General features: G+C 41.5%; 1 protein-coding gene across 6 annotated transcripts in view; it reads left to right on the top strand.

The window, feature by feature from the left end:
* mgat4c (mgat4 family member C) overlaps positions 1-20,304 on the top strand; it is a 134,579-nt gene that overhangs the window by 53,541 nt on the left and 60,734 nt on the right. For 2 of the 6 annotated variants that reach the window (XM_044123984.1, XM_044123983.1), the window contains one exon: positions 5,650-5,726. In XM_044123984.1, coding sequence (XP_043979919.1) covers positions 5,696-5,726 — 31 coding nt within the window. In that variant the 5' untranslated portion in view covers positions 5,650-5,695. Of the gene's footprint in view, positions 1-5,649; positions 5,727-17,458; positions 17,543-20,304 lie in introns of those variants that run through there. The other 4 variants (XM_044123986.1, XM_044123985.1, XM_044123987.1 and 1 more) reach the window with 4 other exon arrangements.

Here is a 20,304-nt window from a genome sequence, read left to right as displayed (position 1 = left end):
CGCTCCGCAGAAATAAACATATTAGCGGTTTATTTATTTCATTTTTAAAATGCTTCTTAATTACGTTTGCGTTGTATTTGGTGCAGGAAGAGGAGTAGATGTCTTAGATTGACTGAACTAAGAAGTGATGCTAACTGTTTGATCCTCTTAACTCCATTGGGATTGTTTGGAAAGGATTATTTTTAGGTCAATGCAGTTTTCTTACACAGTTCTAAGATGCCTTAAGATAGTTTTTGCGCCCTTAGAGGTTTTTTTTTGTTGTTGTTGCAAATGTGTGTATTTACATTTTATTAGAAAAGCTTAAAGATAAAGGTAGGTGAAAAAAATGGCCTCCATGTTAAATCACCAACTGACTTATTGACCAAAATGAACCAACATTTTGTTGGTTCATCCTTGTGAGCCACATCCAGTCCTGAACACTAACCTGTAGGCAAAAGATTTCCAAAAGTAACACAGAATGCCTCAATCTATAGAAGTTCAGGAGCATTTGGAAACAAAATCACTGGCTGTGTTTAAAAAAAAACAAACTAACTGTTTACATTTGTTGCTGCCATGATTTTTAATGACATGTGAACAAACTTATTCACATGTGATTATAATTTTTTTTTAATGTATTTAATGGAAACTCTGCAGTTGCAATGGCTTTTATTTCCATTGACAAATTCCTCATCTGGACACTGCATTGTGTATGTGCTCAGTTTATCTTTGTCTGACGGTATATTTTATCTTGATATGAAACATTAAATGTGGCAAAGTGTGAATAAAATTAGTAAAAAGCCTGACAGAAAAGCAAAAGTGGAACTCGGTAAGAAGACAAATCTATTTTTTCCACACTACTGTAAATAATAAAAGATAGCTGAGTGCTATTGTTTGAATGTGGCCCCACTCACACGCAGGCCTCCTTTCTGCCATATTGCCCCTAAAACAGGGGCAGGGGGGGATGAGGGTGGGGGGTCATTTCCAAGGTAAAGTGCAATTCTTAGCGCACTGCTGCCTGTGCAGTCTCCCAAGTGGCCTTCGCATCCTCGGTGTGATGGATGTTGTTTCAGATTCGGTCTCTCACTACTACTGATAAAACAGCCTTGTCAAAACACATCCACCACCAGTGTAAGCAGATAAAAGGTAGTTGCAGATGATTAAAAAGATTTGTGCTTTGCGTCATTTATGATGCCGACTGCCAAGGAACGGGGCTGTGACGGATGACTCAGACAAGAGAGTTCGGCATGAAGCCTGACTGCAAATGTTGCTAGTAATGACCAGAGTGTGTGTGCGTGTGTGTTTTTTTGTTTTTTTTCCTTTTTAGACGCGCCTAATGAGCATGGCCATTAGGCATAAATGACATTTTAAAAACCTGGGGAGCGGGGAATGAAGAAGCACCGTGGATAGACTCCCCCCGTTGGCAGCAAATACGCCATTAGCATCTGGTGGATGCAGCACCCAGTTCACACAGATGACCTCCACCCAGAGTGTGCAGGCCTGTCACTGTAGGGGGACTTGGGAGATGAAGGCTCATTACGGAGGAACTGTCACATCAATCCCGTCTTCGGATCTCAGATATATGAGCATCCTTCATACTTCTTTGCGTTTGGCACATGAGTTGATGAAAGATGTTTCTTCTGCGTTGGTAGCATTTTAAGGTGACAGAGCTTCCATAGCTCAGATTGTGGTTTGAGAAAAGACTTCAACGTATTCTTGATGCAGAAGTCTGAGATGTAAACATCGCAAAAAATGCGGATTATCCAGAGGAATGCAAACTCAAGAAAAAAGGTAGTTGGACTTTTTTTCTGGTGACTTTGCGACACTCAAACGTTTCGGCGTGTTCAGCTTTAACGAACGACCAGCTGGTTGGAAACTCCTAAGTAACTCCTACCAGTGAAGGCCCAAGTCACTCTGAAAACACTCTTTAGTGTAGAAGCTGCTGAGGGAAGAAGGAAGACCAGTGGCTGTTTTTAGTGAGAACAAGTGATGAAAATACATTTCCTTAATGGAAACACAGTAATAAAGCCATTTCACTGTGTTTTCCACTTTAAGTCTAGATTCTTCTGCGGTAAGTTCACTTCTGTCTCTGATGGAATATGATAGATTTAGAATGCTGTTAACACTTTGGAAGTCTGAAAGTCAAGCAGCATTAGCATGTCGGTAAGCACACATCCCTTTAATGTTACGTTCCGACAAAAAGCGTTTTGCGCGTCAGAAAGGCAACAAACGACTCAAGTTGGATGCTTGATATCAAGCGTCAAAATCGCTCTGGGCTTCTGAGAAAAGAGTGGAATGGCTTTGGGAGGGGCATCTTGTCTTTAGGTTGTTTTCCTCTGCCGCTCTCTTTGTTCAGTGGAAGACGAAATTGAGAGAGTTTGTAGAGTTTCACCACCTACTCCAGAAGCTGAGTGTTGTTTTCGGCATCATCAGTGCTCATCTCCGGCCAGGGCTCCAACTATAGGCGCCTACGTCACAAAGCAGAGGCTCTTTGTTTAGTTGATGCTGTGCATAAAACACTCAAAATCTGAAATAAAAACAACGCAGTGCCAGACACGCAAAAAATGAACCACTAGATGTGCCGCAGTACTTCTGGATCCCACATGCAAAGTCCGACCGTAGACTGCATGTAAACCTGATGCCCCTGACGCTCAAATTGTGTTCAGTCTTAATGCATTATAGTATAGTATACATAAGGCTCATCACACTCAAGTCAACTATAATAGACCAGATTAGACCAGTGTTTCCACAGTGTTTCCACGTGTGGTAACCTCTGCCAGGTGAGGGCCGCCAAAGGACCGTCATTCTTTCTGGATTTCGAGTGCAAGTTTATTTTTGTGGACCAGAACTTGGCCAGACCAATTTTGGCATGTGGTTAGCATCTTAACTTGATAAAATTAGTTAGGTGCTCACCAAAACAGAAGACTTCTAAAAAAATCAGAAATGTCCTACTTTCTAGACCTAGGAAGTGCTGTCATTAGATGCCCTGCTGATATGGAAAACTGTGGATATCCACAACAGAGAATATGGCTTACAAGGTCCTAAATAATGACGGTGCCGTGTAACAAACCAAAAGCATGCATTATTTAAATGTTAACAATAAAAGCCACATCTGACCCCACACCCAGTGATCTTTTGTCACGTTATATTCTGTTGTGTTGCTGTAGCTGAAGAAACTATCCAGTACAAAAAGCCCAGTAATCTCTTTTTCATCTCCGTGTTTACAAAGTTTGGTAAAGGCATCCTTTGACAGGTGTGATGCGCCACGCTGCTCCCAATATGCATTCCTGTTAAGGCAGTGTGGAAATCAATAAAACAGCATTTTCTTGAACAGCTGGTGTTTTTCTTCTGTCTGATCCAATTCGTTCCCTTTCCAGTGGTTTGTTATTCTGTCTGCACAGGCTGAGCAAGTTTCACAGACTGAAGGTCAATGCTCAGACCGTGGTCTTCCATGTGAAGAACCTCGGACCTCTATTTAATTTAACTATCTATTGCAAATATGACAGAGATGTAGAAATTGATTTCAATATTGTCAATTATCTTTCTGATATTGAATATATTTCTCTGTCTTTACCTGGCAGATGAATGTTGCTGTGTAAGTGTTTATAGCCTCGTTGACTACAAGGCTCAAACAAAGTAAAGACATCTAGTAGCTCAACATCTCTCTACAGAACTCCTCAAACTCACATTTGGATGTGATTAAAATTCCCCCCCCCCCAAAAAAAACCCCACAATTTATACTAATATCATAGCTGCTGATTCTGCTGCAGTTCCTTTTTTATTTGTGGGAAAAGAAATCCAAAGTTCTTTTTTCTTTTGCCGCTCTTGCCTTCGCAGTGGGAAGTCGAGCAACATCAACATGAAGCCAGTGAAGCAGACACACTCAGACTGTATAAATAAACTGCTGCTGTTTTATACCTTTGCATTTCTGGGTCTCTTTCTATTGTTAGTGTATAAATACTAACAAATACCAAGTATTTGAACAATGTTTTTAACTGATTTCATTTGGGGTTTTACGTTCTACTGCATTCAATCAGCATCCTCTCCTCATGTGTACCGCAAATTGTTGCATGCTGACAAAAACGCAAACCCTTTCACACATGAATTCATATTGATGCGAGCGATTAGAATGTTGCCATGTACGCGTCAGGATTAGCTTAGTCCATCCTGTGAACAGGCGGAGGTGTTTGTTTTGGTTGCAGAACCCGGGGCAAAGCATGCTTTCCAGGCAGTGGTGACCTTTCTAGTATCTTCCGTAGGAATTGTCAGGTGATACCTCTCTGTTGCTCCGAATACGTGATGGTGGGAGAGGAGGTGGACGGGGGGGGGGATGTAGGGGAAGCGAGGGTGTGAAGAAGAACAGAGGAGATGCGAAGGTAACGCTGTACGTGGGCGGTTCTTTTCCCAGGTTGAGAATTTCCCTGGAAGCGATGGATGGAACGGTGGAAAACAGGCCGCAGTGGATGCTGCGCTTGCTAACACAATGCTGGCAACCAGCCTTACCCGCAAACCACAAGCACATGAAACACAGTCCCAATTTACAACCAAATGCTCTCACTTGACTTGCAAGTCCAAACTTAGTTCGCTAACGTCTTTTCAGAGAATGGAGTTGAAAATGTGCCTCAAGAGGTTGAGGAAGAGATAAAAAAATATATATATATATAAAAATTGTTTCTGAGTTACTGGGAAGAGGCAAGGAAACCAGGTGAAACTGTGTTGATTGTGTGCATAAGGAGAAGTGAAAGGAACAGGTACTCGTCAAATTTTAAAAGTTAGTAGCTATGTTTCCATTTCCAGTGTGTTCAAAACTTTGACAAAAAAACTAAAATTTTTGGGATTGTCACCACAAGTCACTAAAAAACATTTTTGCGCCATCGTCCTCCTACTACTTCCTGTTGTCTTCTTCTCTGTGATTTGTGGCAGCGTTCAGTCGTTAATCATGTGACTGGTGTGTTGCAAAAAAAAAAGTGTTAACACAGCAGTTTTGCTAAATAATGCAGCTATCAAAAAAAACAAGAGTTTTTTCGAAATTGCCATGTTTCCATTAAGCAAATGTATTTCTGAAACGTCAAATTGCGCAATTATATGTTCAGAGGACAGGCAGCCATAATCCGTGATCTTTCAATGCAGATCAAGTGCGTCGCATTTATAAAACACATTTACAGAACACAGACAAACAGAAAGTTTCACTCAGGATGGAGAACAACGCGCTCCCTTTAAAGCCTCCATAATAAACAACGCCACAGAAAGCAGCGGCGTGAGGAGAGCCCTGTTAAATGAGGTCATCACGCCGCATCCTTTGATCCCTCCTTTCTTCATCTCAGTGGCAAGTGGCATATAAGAGGATCTATCTTTGTGAGCAGTTTTGAGCCCCCAAAATTACAAACAAACGAAAGGCGAGGGATCGATGGTGTGTGTCTCACAGAATGATGAACTGGCACTTCAGAGGGGGGGAGAAAAAAATCAATGTTGCGTCCCCTCTCTCTCTCTCTCTCTCTCTCTTCTTCCCTTTCTTTCTCTCTCTCTCTCTCTCTTTCTCTCCTCTGGTCTCTCCTTCTCTGTGGGCCCTACACTCTCTTCACAGTCCTTCTGCAGCAGTGCTTAAGTGTGTACTCAGAGCTGGGTTTGTTTCTGCGCTTTAATGGCCCTTTGTTTTTCTTCTTCCTTTTTTAGCCTGGAAGACCCCTGCCAATTTGATGTGTGAACGCACCCAGCGATAATGGCCCAGAGGACACACAGTGGACGTAAGTGTAAGTGCTTCTCCGTCTGATTTACGGCCCCGGTGGTCCTCCACCCCGGCTGCCCTGTGGGCCCCCGCCTATTGATCAGAATACATTGCATTCCTTAAATCATAACGGGCCTGCTTGGATGAAACTGGCGGAATGAAAACATATATTCACTTCTCAACCTTGGACTGTCAAACGCATCTTCATTTTTAGGCCGAGTCAAGATCACGAATGTTCCAAAAGGGCCGCCTTTGGCAGAGTGCACTGATAAAATCCATCAGCCGACTGTTGAAATATGAATAACTAGCAATGTCTGCATTCAATACGTTCTTGAATTTAAATGGTATTGAGCATATTTGCACATTCATCAGTCCCAGAATAATCTGTGCTCGTTTTTACTGACTTTTTACAATCAAAGTTATGGACTTTGCAGAGTCAGTCAAGAAAAATTTGTAAGAAATAAACTTGTTTTTGAGGTTATGTATATCAGTAAATGGGACTTTATTTTCACTCACCATTTCAATTACAGACTATCACTTGACATGAAGTAAGGCTGAGGCTGAGGATTTAAGAAATCCTGCCACCTGCAGTTGGGAGTTTGCATCACTTAAACCCAAAGTTCTTGAAATTTTCCACCAATTGTTTTGTAAACTTTTCCAAAAAGTGTGGCAATATGTTGATTCTGTGTGAACTTCTGCTTTTCTTTTAGCAATTTTTTTTTGTCTTAGCAATCAAAATCACCTAATTTATATAGTGCAGCAGAAGTAAGAGGTACTGCCACCTGCAGGTAAGAGTTAGTCACTTAACCCCGAGGTTTTTGAACATTTTTGTGGGAAATTGCAAATTACAACACATCTTGAAGGTTCTTTGTATGTGACTCTGGAATCCAGATAAAAACCTATGGTAGTTTGATGCATGTGATTTGATACATAACATTTGATGCTGTTTTATTTTTATTTATTTTTTTCTGGGGCAATCTTTGAGTTAAATGATTATTTCATCCTAGAAAAACAGAAGAAAGTTCATTATTTGCCTAAATGTAGAATTAATAAACTTCTCCAAGGGGAAAATTGGATTCCAAGAGCTTTGACTGAAGCTAGAAATTAACTGTTGCACTTTGGTAATCCTCTAGGATCACATTTACCACACAGAGAGAGAGAGAAAAAAAGTGTTTCTTGGCTAAAATTGCGCTCTGCTAAATGAAATACAGAACGGCTCTAATAAATTTGAGAGGCAAAAAAAAAAAAAAGCTCAGAGTTAGTATAGTGACTTCTTCTGTTCCACAAGGCGTGAAGTTAGTGACTTTATACTGTACGTTTTGTCCTGACATCCTGGAGTGAGGGTTAGCTTACTCCTAGCAACAAGCAGAGCTCGCTCTGTTACTCTGTACTCCATAAAACCAGAGGACATTTTGGCTGCTCCAATGTTTTGTCTAGCATGATACTGAGAGGTTTTTAACTGTAGAAGAAGAATCATGAGAAGTCTGGTTCAGTCTGATTGGGAACCACAGTTGTAACATTTGTTCCATTTTTCAGTCAAACCATCCAAACGCTTTGAAAAAACCTCTAGCACCAAGTTATGTGACTGGCATCCTAAAGAAGAATATTAAAAATGGGAATGTTTTTTTAGAGCAGTGTTTTTTGTCATGCAGTTGCCTAAAAGAAGAAATAATGAATAGTTCTTAACGTTAGCCATAAGCAATAAATCAATTAATCACATAATAAATTGAAACAAACTCAATTTCCATTTGCATAATTTACTGTTTTTCCCTTTTCTCTTTCTACCATGATAAAAGTCTTCAGTCTGGTGTTTTGGTCTCAACTTGCCCTTTTTTTCAATGGACGATACTTCAGAATTCATTTTATTTCTTGTTTCTGTTGCTTATTTTGAATATTCAAAATGTCGTCCAATTCACTAGAATTGAAGGTTTATTGATTTTTGAGAATATGTTCTCGTGTTATTATACCGTTATCATTATGTGACTTGAAAATGGTCTCAAAGCAACAATATTATCATGTATTGCAACAACTTCTGGGACGATTTATCGCCCAGCAAAATTTGTTACCAATGACTTATCGTCACTTTTGTCGCTATCATAGCAGAACTACAAAATACCGGAATAAAACTACATCCGGATCGGCCACCCTTAGTGTAGCTTTAATCCGCAATAGTCGCCGTTGTCTTCCTGAGAGCCGCGTCGGCGCTAATCAGCCGGCCTGTCCTGGGTGTCACCTGGCTGTGTGAGGCAGCCGAGCCTCTAGGAGCCTCTGGGACGGCAGTGCTGTCAGCTGTGGGGAAACTCTTCCTGTCAGCCCTGCCTCATAAAATGCACTGCTCTGAGATGAAGGCCCAGACAGCTATCCATATGGGGTAACGGGTGGGAGGAGGAGAAGGAGGGCTATCCATACGGCTATCTATCTGCTGCATCTATCTCCAGAATCTATTTGTCTCCGTTTCTTTGTCTTTGTTTGTCTCCAGGGGTGCAGCTCAGCTGCTGTGTGTGTGTGTGTGTGTGTCAGCTGCCGAATATTCACGGTACGTGCTAGGAGAGTTTGACAAGCCGCTCTGACACCTCCGCTCTCTCCACCCTCATTTTCATTTCCTCTCTTGCGTCGGCACTTTACCTCCCAGCTCCTCCGGTCTGCTGTTCGGCTGCGAGCCGTGAGTCTCCGTACAGTCGAGATAAAAAAGAAGCTCACGCCGCACACACACACACACACGCACACACACTGCTTTTACATTACTTACCTGAGAAAATAGGATGTTAAAAATAGAACGGGCCGCGTATCGTCGGGAACAATGTTTGAAAAGATTTCAATGGGAGCTTTTATCAGTAGTCTGAAGACTTTCATGCTAAAATTGACAATTTATTGTATTCTGTTTAAGATTCTTCCCCTCTTCTCTTAATGGAAACACTTTCAATCTCGGTTTAGAATCTTTTGGAAATTTCTGCATTGGGTGCTCTTCTACCATATGGCTGCGTATCATTCAATAAAAGCAAGAAAATGATTTCAATTTATTTCCATATTCATTTCCAGAGTCTGGAATGGATTTGGGGGTTGGGTTATATCGTAAGCCAGCCCCCAATGGTCGGCTTACAAATGGTAAGCCGTTGGCTTCTAACTTTCTTATAATGATAAAATGTTCATTTATCATTGTCACAATAAATTTCAAGTAATGATGTTTAAAGTCCTCCAAAAAAAATTTTTTTGCGTCGCTTTTTTAATTGAGAGTATCAATAAATATCTATAAATTAGAAAATATAATGAAATGCAGTTACTGTGAGCAGTTTTAGTGATACACAACACAGTTCTTTATATGACTGGTCCACAAATTTACACAATCTACTCTAAGACATTTGAACACTGGCGTGTTTCCATTGAGCAAATTTATTTTCTGAATGTCAAATTGCACAATTATATGGTCACTGGACCAGAGCTAATGCTAGCTTCTGTGGTTGTGGAAAGGCCGTTTGTACTTTGTGTAGTTATGTGTGTAAAGGCATGTTTGTTGTGTGTTTGTTAAAATAGGCAGATATTAGGTAAAGTGTTGGTGGATTCTAGCTGTGCAGGAGGCCGTGGTCCCTAAACTCTATGAATACCAGGAGTAAATAAGATGAAGTAGAGAAGATTTTTCCACCAAGTATTGAGAGGTCTATACATTATCAAATCAAAATACAGATATGTTTTGTCACAATTTCTACTTTTCAACAGTATTATGGTTTTGAATTGATGCCTCTCTGTTTTTTTTTTTTTTTTTTTTTTTTTTTTTTTTTAGAAACAAACTTTTTGGTTGAATGAACAACATTTTAAGTCTAGATCTGCCATACTGCACAGCTTGGAAAAGATTGGATGTTTTTGTGAGTACATCAACATTTACAGTCCAAAGCAGAACCTTCAGTGGAAACACAGTTACCGAGAACCGATTTCAGCACTTCGCCCTGAACATGCAGAGCGCTGTGTTATTTTTCTGCTTCCCAAAATAAACTCATATTTTATTCTAAAAAAAAAAAAGTAATACATAAATGCCTTCTGACTAAAAAAATCATTCAGTCATAGCCCAGATATTACAGGCTAAAGGTTATGTCTTAATGTCAGACATTAAGGATACATGTTTGCTGTTTCTGCCAGGTGAAACCTTGAACTCTGGTTTTGGGAGTAAAATCAACTCTCAGCTGTATTCATCCGTTTTTGAGCCGAACAGGTTAAGCTGAGCCACTTGACTGAACGTTTGAGTTGTTTTTCACTCAGCAACTTTTTTATTTAATTTTTGTTTACAATCTGTTGAAGATGTACGGTTCAGTCGTCCCATCCATACTTCCATTCATCTCCATTGTTCTACATGTGTGGACTCCACCGGGCATCTTCACTGCAGACGCATATTCTAATTGTCTGTTTCTAATAAGCACGTGTTACGGGAGGTAGACGGTAGTTATTAACTTCTCATCTTTTCAAAAGAGGAAAGCTGCCATGTTGACAGGAGGTTTGTTGAAATCCATATCTGAGAGACGGTATTGATTAGCTTCGTGCTCTCTGCATATTTCTCAGCATTTTTTTTTTTTTTCCCAGGCAGTAATGATTAGCCCCTGGGGGAAAAGGTAAACAGCAGCGCGGAGAAGTTGCAAATCCTTTCTTCTTTCTAAGTTTTCCCTCGTTAAGTCATCATCACAAGAGCCAAGGCCTTTATTTTCAAACTGCGGAAATATCAATATGGATTTAGGAGTCTCCCTGAAGCGAGGTCTTCAGCTAATTAAATCTGTAATCACTTTGTACTGTAAAAACACAAGCAGAGGAAGAGGGGAGGTGGGACGCGGTGGTTTAAATGAGAGCCACTGGAACTTTATTTAACAAAGCTAATTGGGTCAGAGCTCCTTATCCTCGTAAAGCACCAGGGTTACTTGGCATCCAGTTGGAAGGCTTACAGCTCTTTTGCCCTCAAACAGTCAGACTCCCTGTGAGAGTGTGAGCCGGAGTGTAGAGCCGCCAAGTTCAGGAGCAGTGCGACCGTTGTCAGGGCCGCGGCGAAAAGACGAGCTAAATTGTCCTTTCATTGTTTCGAGTCGATGGTTGTACGTCGAGGAGTGGAATGGGACTCGGAGGCACTCCGGGATGAGACGGGATTCCGATGGCGGAAAGTGTCAAACAGCCGGACGAATCCATGAATCATCTCTCCACTGGGTTGTTCATTAGTGGAAACTGCGAGTGTGATTCAGTCACTCGTGTCCCAACGAAGCAATTATCTCCACGTAGACTCAATAGTCCCTAATTGTTTCTCAGAAGATCACATGGAACAACAATAACACAGACGAATTATAGAAATAGAGTTTGACTCATGTCGTGTCAAACTTGCACTCTATTAAATGATTTCGATCTGATTTGATTTTCACATTTAATTTGAACAATGAAGCCCATGGTGGTTCTAGCAAAAGAAATGTACTAATTTGCTAAGTAGATCGAAAAGCTATGGCTTTAACAAGATGTCAGGACAGGTGATCTCTTAAGACTGTCCTCATGAAAATATGGAAACTAAATATATCTAGGCAATATATTTTATCTGAAGAATGTCCACTGTTCATTTAGGATGTTTTCACACCTGACAGTCCAGTAGAGTTGATTGATTAACAAACTTGCAGCATTTGTTACATTTTCAGCTGCTGTGGACGGCTTTCACATGGCACTGTGTTAAACAAAGACCTGTGAAAAACCTCTTCCCCCTTCTGGCCTGTGGCGGCGCTGCACCAAAAACAACGTAAACCAAAATGGAGTTGTGTCCCGTTTCAGCGGTTGTAGGATTTCACTTCTGTTTTTGGTTAAAGACCACGAGCCATTTCTCCTGCTAGACGTGCATATTTGTTAAAGTTGCATTTACCCAGAATGCCTTGCGCTACAGTCTGCTTCCTGCTAACGGTCCGCTTGTCATTCACATATGCATTCAAACCACACCAGAGTTCAGTTCAGTCGAACCCAGACCATACCAACTTTATTTAGAAAGCACTTTATACACCGACAGGACCGAAGTGCTATACACAATCATAAAATACAATGTGATTATAAAATAGAAAAGATTGAAAAATAAAATACATACAGACACAATAAAACATAGTGAAACCTCTCAGATTGTGCCTAAAACCAAAGAAAAAAGAGGGGTCTTAAGAAGGGACTTAAAAACGAGTGAAGAGGCCAAAGGAAGATCATTCCATAGTTTGGGAGCTGCCACAGAAAACGCTCGGTCCCCTCTGAGGTTGGACTTTGTTGTTGGTACCTTCAGGAGCAGCAGGTCAGCTGACCTGAGGGAACAGGAGGGTGTGTAAGAATGCAACAGCTCAGACAAATAGGAAGAGGCAAGGCCTTTAAGAGCTTTAAAAACAAATAAAAGGATTTTAAAATGAATCCTGAAATGTACTGGCAACCAGTGTAAGGAAGCTAAAATAGGGGAAATACGGTCACATTTTTGTGTTCCTGTTAAAAGTCGTGCAGCAGCATTTTGTACTCTCTGACGCTGGGAAATATATAAATCATTGACACCTATAAAGTGCATTACAGTAATCTAGCCATGTGGTCATGAATGCATGGATCACTGTTTCAAACCCAGACATAGGTTTATATTTTTGATAAAAGCTACATAGCCCAGCTTCATAGCAATAAGTGTGTACCTAATAAAGTGGCCACTGTGATGGCTCCAAAATATTTTCCACTTATTAGAGCCGCATTTAAATTTGAACTGGGTGAAATAGTATGTCTGTAATTTTTCGCACAATAGTCATAAAATCTATCACAATATATCATCAATAACATTAATCTTTCTTTTTCTTTCACAATACAATACATGACAAATGGCAGCATTCTGTTGTAGGAGAAAGAAAGCATCCATCCATCCATCCATCCATCCATCCATTTTCTAACACCCTTGTCCCTAGTGGGGTCAGGAGGGGTCAGCTGGTGTTTATCTCCAGCTATGTTCCGGGCGAGAGGCGGGGTCACCCTGGACAGGTCGCCAGTCCGTCGCAGGGCCAGGAGAAAGCACAGTGATAAATAAGCTAAACATGTGACACTCTCCATTAAGCGCAAATGGTGCCAGAAGAAACAAACACTTTATTAAAATGCCATAGAAGTGACAGATGAGCTAAAGAGCGGACACCTCGACAGGGTACTTCTCATTATTCACTGCCTTCTGCCTCTGAATATTAAGTTATTCTCAGTAGTCGGTGTTAACTCCTCTCTGCCTCCTCCATCTCTCCACGTTACTCACGTTTGCGTCCGTCCCCCGGGGCTCTCCGTGTAAAGCGGCAGTCGAGGCCAAGCTCAGTATGGCGAGGCTACCTCTGCCCAGGAGAGATCTTCACAGAGACCTCATTTGTTTTCTTTCCCCCCGTTTACTCCTCGGACTTCGTGCTTGTTTTCACGCGACGCTCGGTTGGACCACATTTTGTGGTGACAAACTGCTGTAACGACTGACGGCTGGGAAAGATTTTCAAAGTTTGGTTAACTGCTAGTGATGGCACGTACTGCTCTTGTAAGGGAACCGAATCCGAAGATTGAAATGATCCATTTTTGAACATTTTTCTAGGAACACCCCATTTTAGTCATAATATAATAACATTTGTAATAATTGTTTTTGAAAGCAAAGTTCACAAAACAACCACAATCTTACAAAAAACATGGAATGTATGTATTTTCATAAACTATAACATTTCAAAATATTAATGTCAAATACCCCATGTAGTTTCTTATGTGATCTGTGTATTAATAACATTTTAGTGCTATTTGTAATATTGGAAAAATAACCCAACGTATTTTAAAGAAATACAGCAAATGGTAAAGGAACAAAAATGGACTTGAGTAGCTTTAGCAGAAACAAAAATTCTTAAATATAAATTAAACAACACTGAACTATGAACATTAACTACAGAGAAACAGGCAAGAAGATGGCAGCACATTGTACCGTCTTCATCCTCTGCATGTAGCCTGTGTCAGTAGCTACGTTTCCATTATAAATATGCACAATATTCCGCTAATACAGTAAAACCTTATTACACAAGGATGAGTTTGTTCATGTGACAAGTCATTAAAAAACAGACCGCACACCATGCCATTACGTGTTGTCTTCTGCGTCGTGTTGTACTAGTGGTAACGTTCGGTTTTGATCATGTGACTCAGTAGATAAAAAAAAAAAAAAAAAAAGTGTTTCTGTTGTAGTTTTGCAAAAACAAACAAACAAAATTATATACGGTCAAAAAAACGCCGCACCTTAGCACCAAAACGTTTTATCGAAATTGGCATAATTCCATTAAGCGAATTCTTTTTGGAAATGTGGAAACGCAGCCGGAGCCACCGTGAGACGTAACGAAAACAAACTGTGACCAATGGGAGTATGTGCTGCTTTCTTCTATTTAATTTATTGGCAGATTAAATAAATCTGTTTTTAAATTAAATGAAAGTTGTGAAAAACAAAGAATGACTCATTAACTCAGTGGTATCGTTCAGGGTAAAGAGCCGTTCAGAAGAACTGAATCGTATGTGAACGGTAATTGTAGACGCTGTTGGGCGTTCCCGTAGATTTTTTCATTGTTAAGCCTGGCAGATAATGGCCTCCATTATTAGAAATGATGCGTGACGTTTCGGTGGTCTGACTGTCATGAAACCTCTCGTGTTCGGTGCGACGGTAAAAGCAGAGTGTTGAAGAGAGCCTCCCGTATTCGGCTCACAGTGATCTGAATTAATATTAGTGATTGGTCCCCCAGTCACGTTCAGCCCCATCTTTTCATTCCAGCATCTGGTTTTAATTGGTGCGATGCTGTAAAGCTACAGCTGCTCTGCCTGTTAGGACAATAAATTACTCCAATTAGGAGTTGAACAAAAGAGGCTGTCTGACACCGCAGCCCCACTGCCTTGCTTTAAAATTGGAATGCAGCGGAACGAAGGCTGTACCGTAACACCTGCCCCATCATTCCTCAGATCAAAACACAGCCGGAGTTTTGTGGATGCGGAGAGAGATTGCTTTGCATGCCTGGTGTATCCTCCGTCGTTGGGGCTGCCGGCGTCTAAATTAAATAGAAAAAGTGTCAGCGTTTGAAATCAATAGGAGGTACATTGTGTAATTGCTGGACGGATGATTAATTGGTGTTTGCATCATGAGTTGTGGATACATCTAGGTTTTCTGGCAGCTGCCTGCCATATCGATGGCACCGGTAATGAAGGCAATAATGAGGGACGGTTCAGGAGGATGTGGAATGGGAGGAACAATAGGAACATCTGTGCCTCTCCATAGTTAGACTGTAATTGAGACCATATTTCATTTTGGACCACGAACGCTAGCCCCGCGCCGTACTCGCCCGTCTACCTTCCAGAAAGATGAGGCATTTATTTTGCCGGCGGAACGCCTTCGGCGACACGGGTGGTCCGCCGCCGGGAGGAATTTGGGGCGGCAGCCGGCGTCGCGGTCGGCCCTCCTTCCTACGTCTCGGGCCTGGCCGTGCCATCCCTTTTGTTTCAGCGCTGGCTGTGAGCACACCATTAAGCCAGGAGAAGTTTGACAAGAAAAATGAAGTGTGCCATTTCCCGTGGCCTCGAGTGTCTCTCTGAATAATGAGCGTGTTGCTTTGTCTCTCTCTCTCTCTTTTCCTCTCTCTTGCTTTTGCCATCAGATATACTTTTTCCCTTGAAGTTTCAGTTTACTGTGAGAAGTGAGGGGTCTCTGAGTTGCCACTTGTCTCCGGAAAACATAGAGTCTTAGAAACACTTCCAATCCATTTGGGAAATCCTTAGTCAGAAGTCACAGTTCAGGATATTATGGCGAAGCTGTGTTGAATATGAGAAATATCTTTAGGGGGAGCATCATGAGATGGTACATGCACCTGCTACTGTGTCAGCCAAATTACCTGGCATTGGTTTCAAGGTCTTTAATCATTTTCATGATCAAAAACATGCCAAACAACCAGAACAGATGGATAGCCAAATGCCAGTTACCAGTATTATGACATTGTAATGTTATGGTTCTAAAACTAAAATCTTCCAGAATCCCATTCTGGTTTATTGTAGTTTAGAGTTTGGAGGAAAGCTCAATGAAACTATTATTGATAACAGTTCTTTTACGATGCTAATGAGATGTAGGGTGAAAAACCCCTCAGTTGTATATAATGCTGTCAGCAGAAATTTACAGTCTACAATTTTACAAAAGAATTGTTTCAGTTTTTTTCCCCCCAGCTTTATAACACCCGCGACCCCTGACCCTGTGTGGCGTGAAGCTGGTTGAGCCCACCTGCAATTGGCAATTAAGGATAAGTTGTGAACGATGGCGTCCATTTTCTGTGCTGTTTTAGAATTGCAGTTTACCTATATTGGGGTGTAAAGTTTGGCAAAGGCAACAGAGGAACTGAATGAAACTATTAGAGTTCGCCACGCTTCTAAATATCAAGCGATTAAAGTCAGAACAAGGCTTTTTTTTTTATTGCTGGCGTAGATATTGTTTGGCCTGGCACTTCTCTATTTGCAGTGGGGAATGATTGTTTACAGCACACACAACTTTTTAAATTTTTCTGACAGGTAGACAGGAAGGGGGCAGAGAGAAGGGGGGAAGAAATGTGGCAAAGGTACCAAGGTTGGGAACGTAACTCAGGAGAACCGCAACGAGGAGTTGAGTGGTAGAAGCATGGCATTTTCTAACAGTTTATTTATTTATTTATGCATTTTTTACATGTTTTAAGGGTGTCTTCAATATTTGTGTTGGGGTATTAGAAGGAACAGGGTGGAAACTCCGTCACACGGCCCTGTTTTCTGGGATCCCCCAGAGACCCTCTGACACGGCTGACCTCCTCTGGAAGAGTTGTGGTCATGACCGGAGGAATCTCCCTGCTTATTATGACCCAAGTGTTTATGGTAATGGGATGCGAAGTCTGCATGGCGGTGATAGCACGGCAGGAACAGGATAGCCTATTACCCACCGCTGTGTGCTGGTAGTAATGGTAAGACGCAGGTGCATCCTATCAGTTATGGTTATGATGCATTTTGAATGGGGCACTGCCTTTATATATCAGTGGATGATAATAGGAGGAAAGAGCATCCTGGGGGAGACGGGCATGGCTGTAACTCTGAGAGGAATCAGTCAGGATACCGTACACAGCGTGCCAAAGTGGGTTTATGGTGATAAATAGAGGGGAGTGGCGGGTTTTTTCCTCTCTCTACTACAGTAGCGGAGGGCCAGCCCGTGTGTTCAAAGAGCGTGAATGCCCAGGGAGAGCAAGACAATGAAGAGCGCGTGTGTACATGTGCGCACGACAAACAAGGGCCACTCGGCAGAAGGGGAGCCTTTAGTTAGCTGTCTGCTTGGCGCTCCGCTGCCCCTCTGATGTATGTTTATGGCCCATCATCTCTAGCCAATTACCCTGCCCTGGCGTAGGGAGCTCAGCGCCTCCTCGTCAGAAGCGTCAGTGTCTGAGCGGGGAGACAGACGGCGACAGTTAACGTATCTGGACATCCTTGGCTCGGCGCTGTTCTCCTCGGGGGTGGGGGCCTCCGGAGATTCAGCAAGGCGCCAGGTGACGCAGTCTGCCAACTCTACAGCTGCCCTGGGAATTTAAAGCATTTTTTAATCTTTTTTTTTATTATTTTTTGTGTTGCTGTGTGTGTGAATGACTCCAGTGTGGGTTGTGAGTTGGACTACTGTCTGTCCAAACTTTTCTTAATTTTCTTTGTCAGTTGTGTTGCTGAACTCAGGGTTGATAAAGTGTTTGATGTCTGATCACTGTGGTCGTTTGCCAGGTACAGCAGAAGCAGACGTGTTCATGTGTCCCGTCCATGCCACCCAACGCAGTCTCTCATACAAACGCATCTGAACTTCTCAAGGTAATCCCTTCTTCTCTTTGTAGTTTGTGTTCAAATGGGTTTTCCTGCAGCTGCCTTCGTTTGCTTCCGTTAAAAAAAAAGCTGCTCTCACACAGAGAGGAGGCTTTAGGAAAGGCAAACGCGCCTCAGCTGCTATAAAAACTCATTTGCTTTTAAGCAAAGTGTTGTTTGTTATGCTTTCAACAATGAAGTTGATTATGATTTGATTCGTAGCTTGAAAGTTTTACACTTGATGCATTTGAGCGCTGTGGGGCAGGACGAGGATCCATTAACAAAAACGATGATTTTAGGATTGTCTTCTGGGCTTCACGTTCCGTTAGGGTGACAATTTGAAACTACCGCACTGTGCTGGTGTAGTAGTTGCACTTTGGTGCCATTATTGCTTTTTCTATTTTTAAATTTCTTTTGCAAAGTTTAAACAAGTCCAAATATCCTGCTACGATAGCTAAACAACTTACCCAAAGAACTGATTCATTTTCCTCTAAATTTAGATTACACAACAACGGTAGAGTGTGTGTTTGGGTGTGTGCAAATGTCTTTTTCTGAACATGCTCACCCTGCTTGCCTAATTATTAGCGTGCTGAAGATGTTAGTTCATCACGGTGGATCTGCTGCTGTAATTATGAGCTTCAAATTTCAGTGCTCGCATGTGTGCAAAAGCAATAAGCAGAGGCAGCTTCATGAATTGTTGATGCTTTAATTTTATTGTGTTGTGATTAACCTAATAATGTTGCGTTGTGCTTGTAACTACTGTTTCAAAGAAAGTTCACTTTAAAAACAAAAGATAATACCTTTTTGAACTTAAGCAAATGTAGAAATACATTTATTCTGTGGAGAGGAAGAGATCGATTCAGGATTTCAATGTAGGATTGACAATTCTATTGCACTTTTTGTGCTTGCCTAATTCTGAGCTTGTCCTATTTCCATTTCTGTGTTCAGAAGGCATATTTGTGTGACGTTGGAGGGCCAAAAGACAATTCTTTTACTCGCCATCCGTAGCCAGGCTAGGACAATTCTGCTAACAGAATGAAACCTGGAGATGTAGGTATTAACTTTGCGCCGCAGCAAATGGGAAAATAACGCAGGAAAACCCTCGAAGGAAAACTGAAAACTGCTTGTATTCTTTGTTTTTTCTCACTCTGTCAACTACGCTACACACAGACCTGTAGCCGTAGCACTAATCTATCAGGATTCAACACCGGAAAAGACCCAAACATTTCCCACACAAAGAACATAACCTTTATTCTCATACGGTTTTATGTTTTCAGACTATTAATTATTTTAGCCATTATTAATAAGTGATAGTATGAACACAGCAGTGGTTGATTAGATCATTTAAGCAGCTGCTTTACTGATGATCTGTCAGAGAGTGGGGTGTATGGGTCACCAATTTTTATTTTTTTTTTACGGAACTGAAACACCAAATTCCACAGCACATTTACATGTTAACTTGTCAAAGTCAAGCTAGCATAACTGATCTACTTCCCACTCCCCTGCTATTTCTTTTTAAACTTTTTCCTGACCTCTGAAATGTGATGCCCCGGGACCTTGTTATCTAGTTGTTGTAGTGTTGACAATTAGTAGCAAAGCACTCCATGCTTTTTCATTCATGTATCACGTTAATAATGCACAATATATGCAGTGGAAACGATAAAAATTTGGCCTATGATAGAGATCTGTAGTGTGCCAGCTAACAGTCGGCTAATGCTTGTTGATGATGTAACTGGTCGATGTCCAAACAGAGCAAGCGGGAAGCAGCGTGGCTCAGAGGGCGAAGGAAGAGCTCGTTAAAAAGACAGGTGCAAAAAACTTCAATCATCTGGATCTAACTCAGGTTTAACCTCCTGTGGTCTTAGTGCGACGCTCAGGAGGAGCGCAACATATGTCACGGTCAGGTAGGAGGAAAGCCGGTGGTAAAAGAACGCTTTTACCACGCTTTACCACATGGGGTAAAGCTAAAGGGGTCCAGTGGACACCAGTCTCTTAATCCTCCCACAGTCTTAGCGCCATGCTCAGGAGGAGCACAGCAGATGTCACGGTTAGACAGCGAGGATCGCCATGGGGTGGGGTGACAGTGTGACAGTCTTTCTGAAACGTCACACACGCAAAAAAAAAAACCCAACAAAAAACTTTGGAAAAGAGCACAGAATAAAAAAGTCGAGCGGGTTAAATGACACAGTCTGTGATGGAAGAAAAGTTCAATAATCAGACCAGGAACAGAAACATGTAATCTTCAAAGTGTGTGGGAAAAGTTTGGTGAGATTTGATGTCCGACAGAAAACAGCAGCTGTTTTTCATTTACTGTTTTCCTCTGTAGTGTGAACTAAGAGTAAATTGATATTAAACACCACCAACATTTTATCCTCTACACTTCAAACATTCAAACTGTCCCCATTTCATACTGTTCTTACTGGAGCTGTTTTCCTTTTACTAATTTGCTACATTTGAAAGTGTTGCTCTCCAGTCAACGAGGTATTTGAAATTCTGAAAGGGTTCTGGACTTCAAATCAAGGTGATGGTCTTGGTTCTCATCAGTTGGAAAGGCATGCTTAGAGTGAGTGAACATTAAAGATTCATGATAACAGCTGTTTCTCCTACAGGACAGAATTACCCAGAAAAATGAAGGGAGGTTTATATTCCAAATGAGAGGGAAACCTTGGAGGAGCAGAGCTTCAAAGAGCGTTTGCTTCTAAGGCGACTGATTTGTTTGGAAGAAGTGACTGCATCCTCTCCTGCAACAGATAGTCCCAAAACTGGGTGAG

This window comes from Gambusia affinis, linkage group LG08 (assembly GCF_019740435.1).
Source record: "Gambusia affinis linkage group LG08, SWU_Gaff_1.0, whole genome shotgun sequence".
Taxonomy (NCBI): Eukaryota; Metazoa; Chordata; class Actinopteri; order Cyprinodontiformes; family Poeciliidae; genus Gambusia; species Gambusia affinis.
Note: the sequence above shows the minus strand (reverse complement) of the source record. Positions and strands in the feature narration are given on the sequence as shown.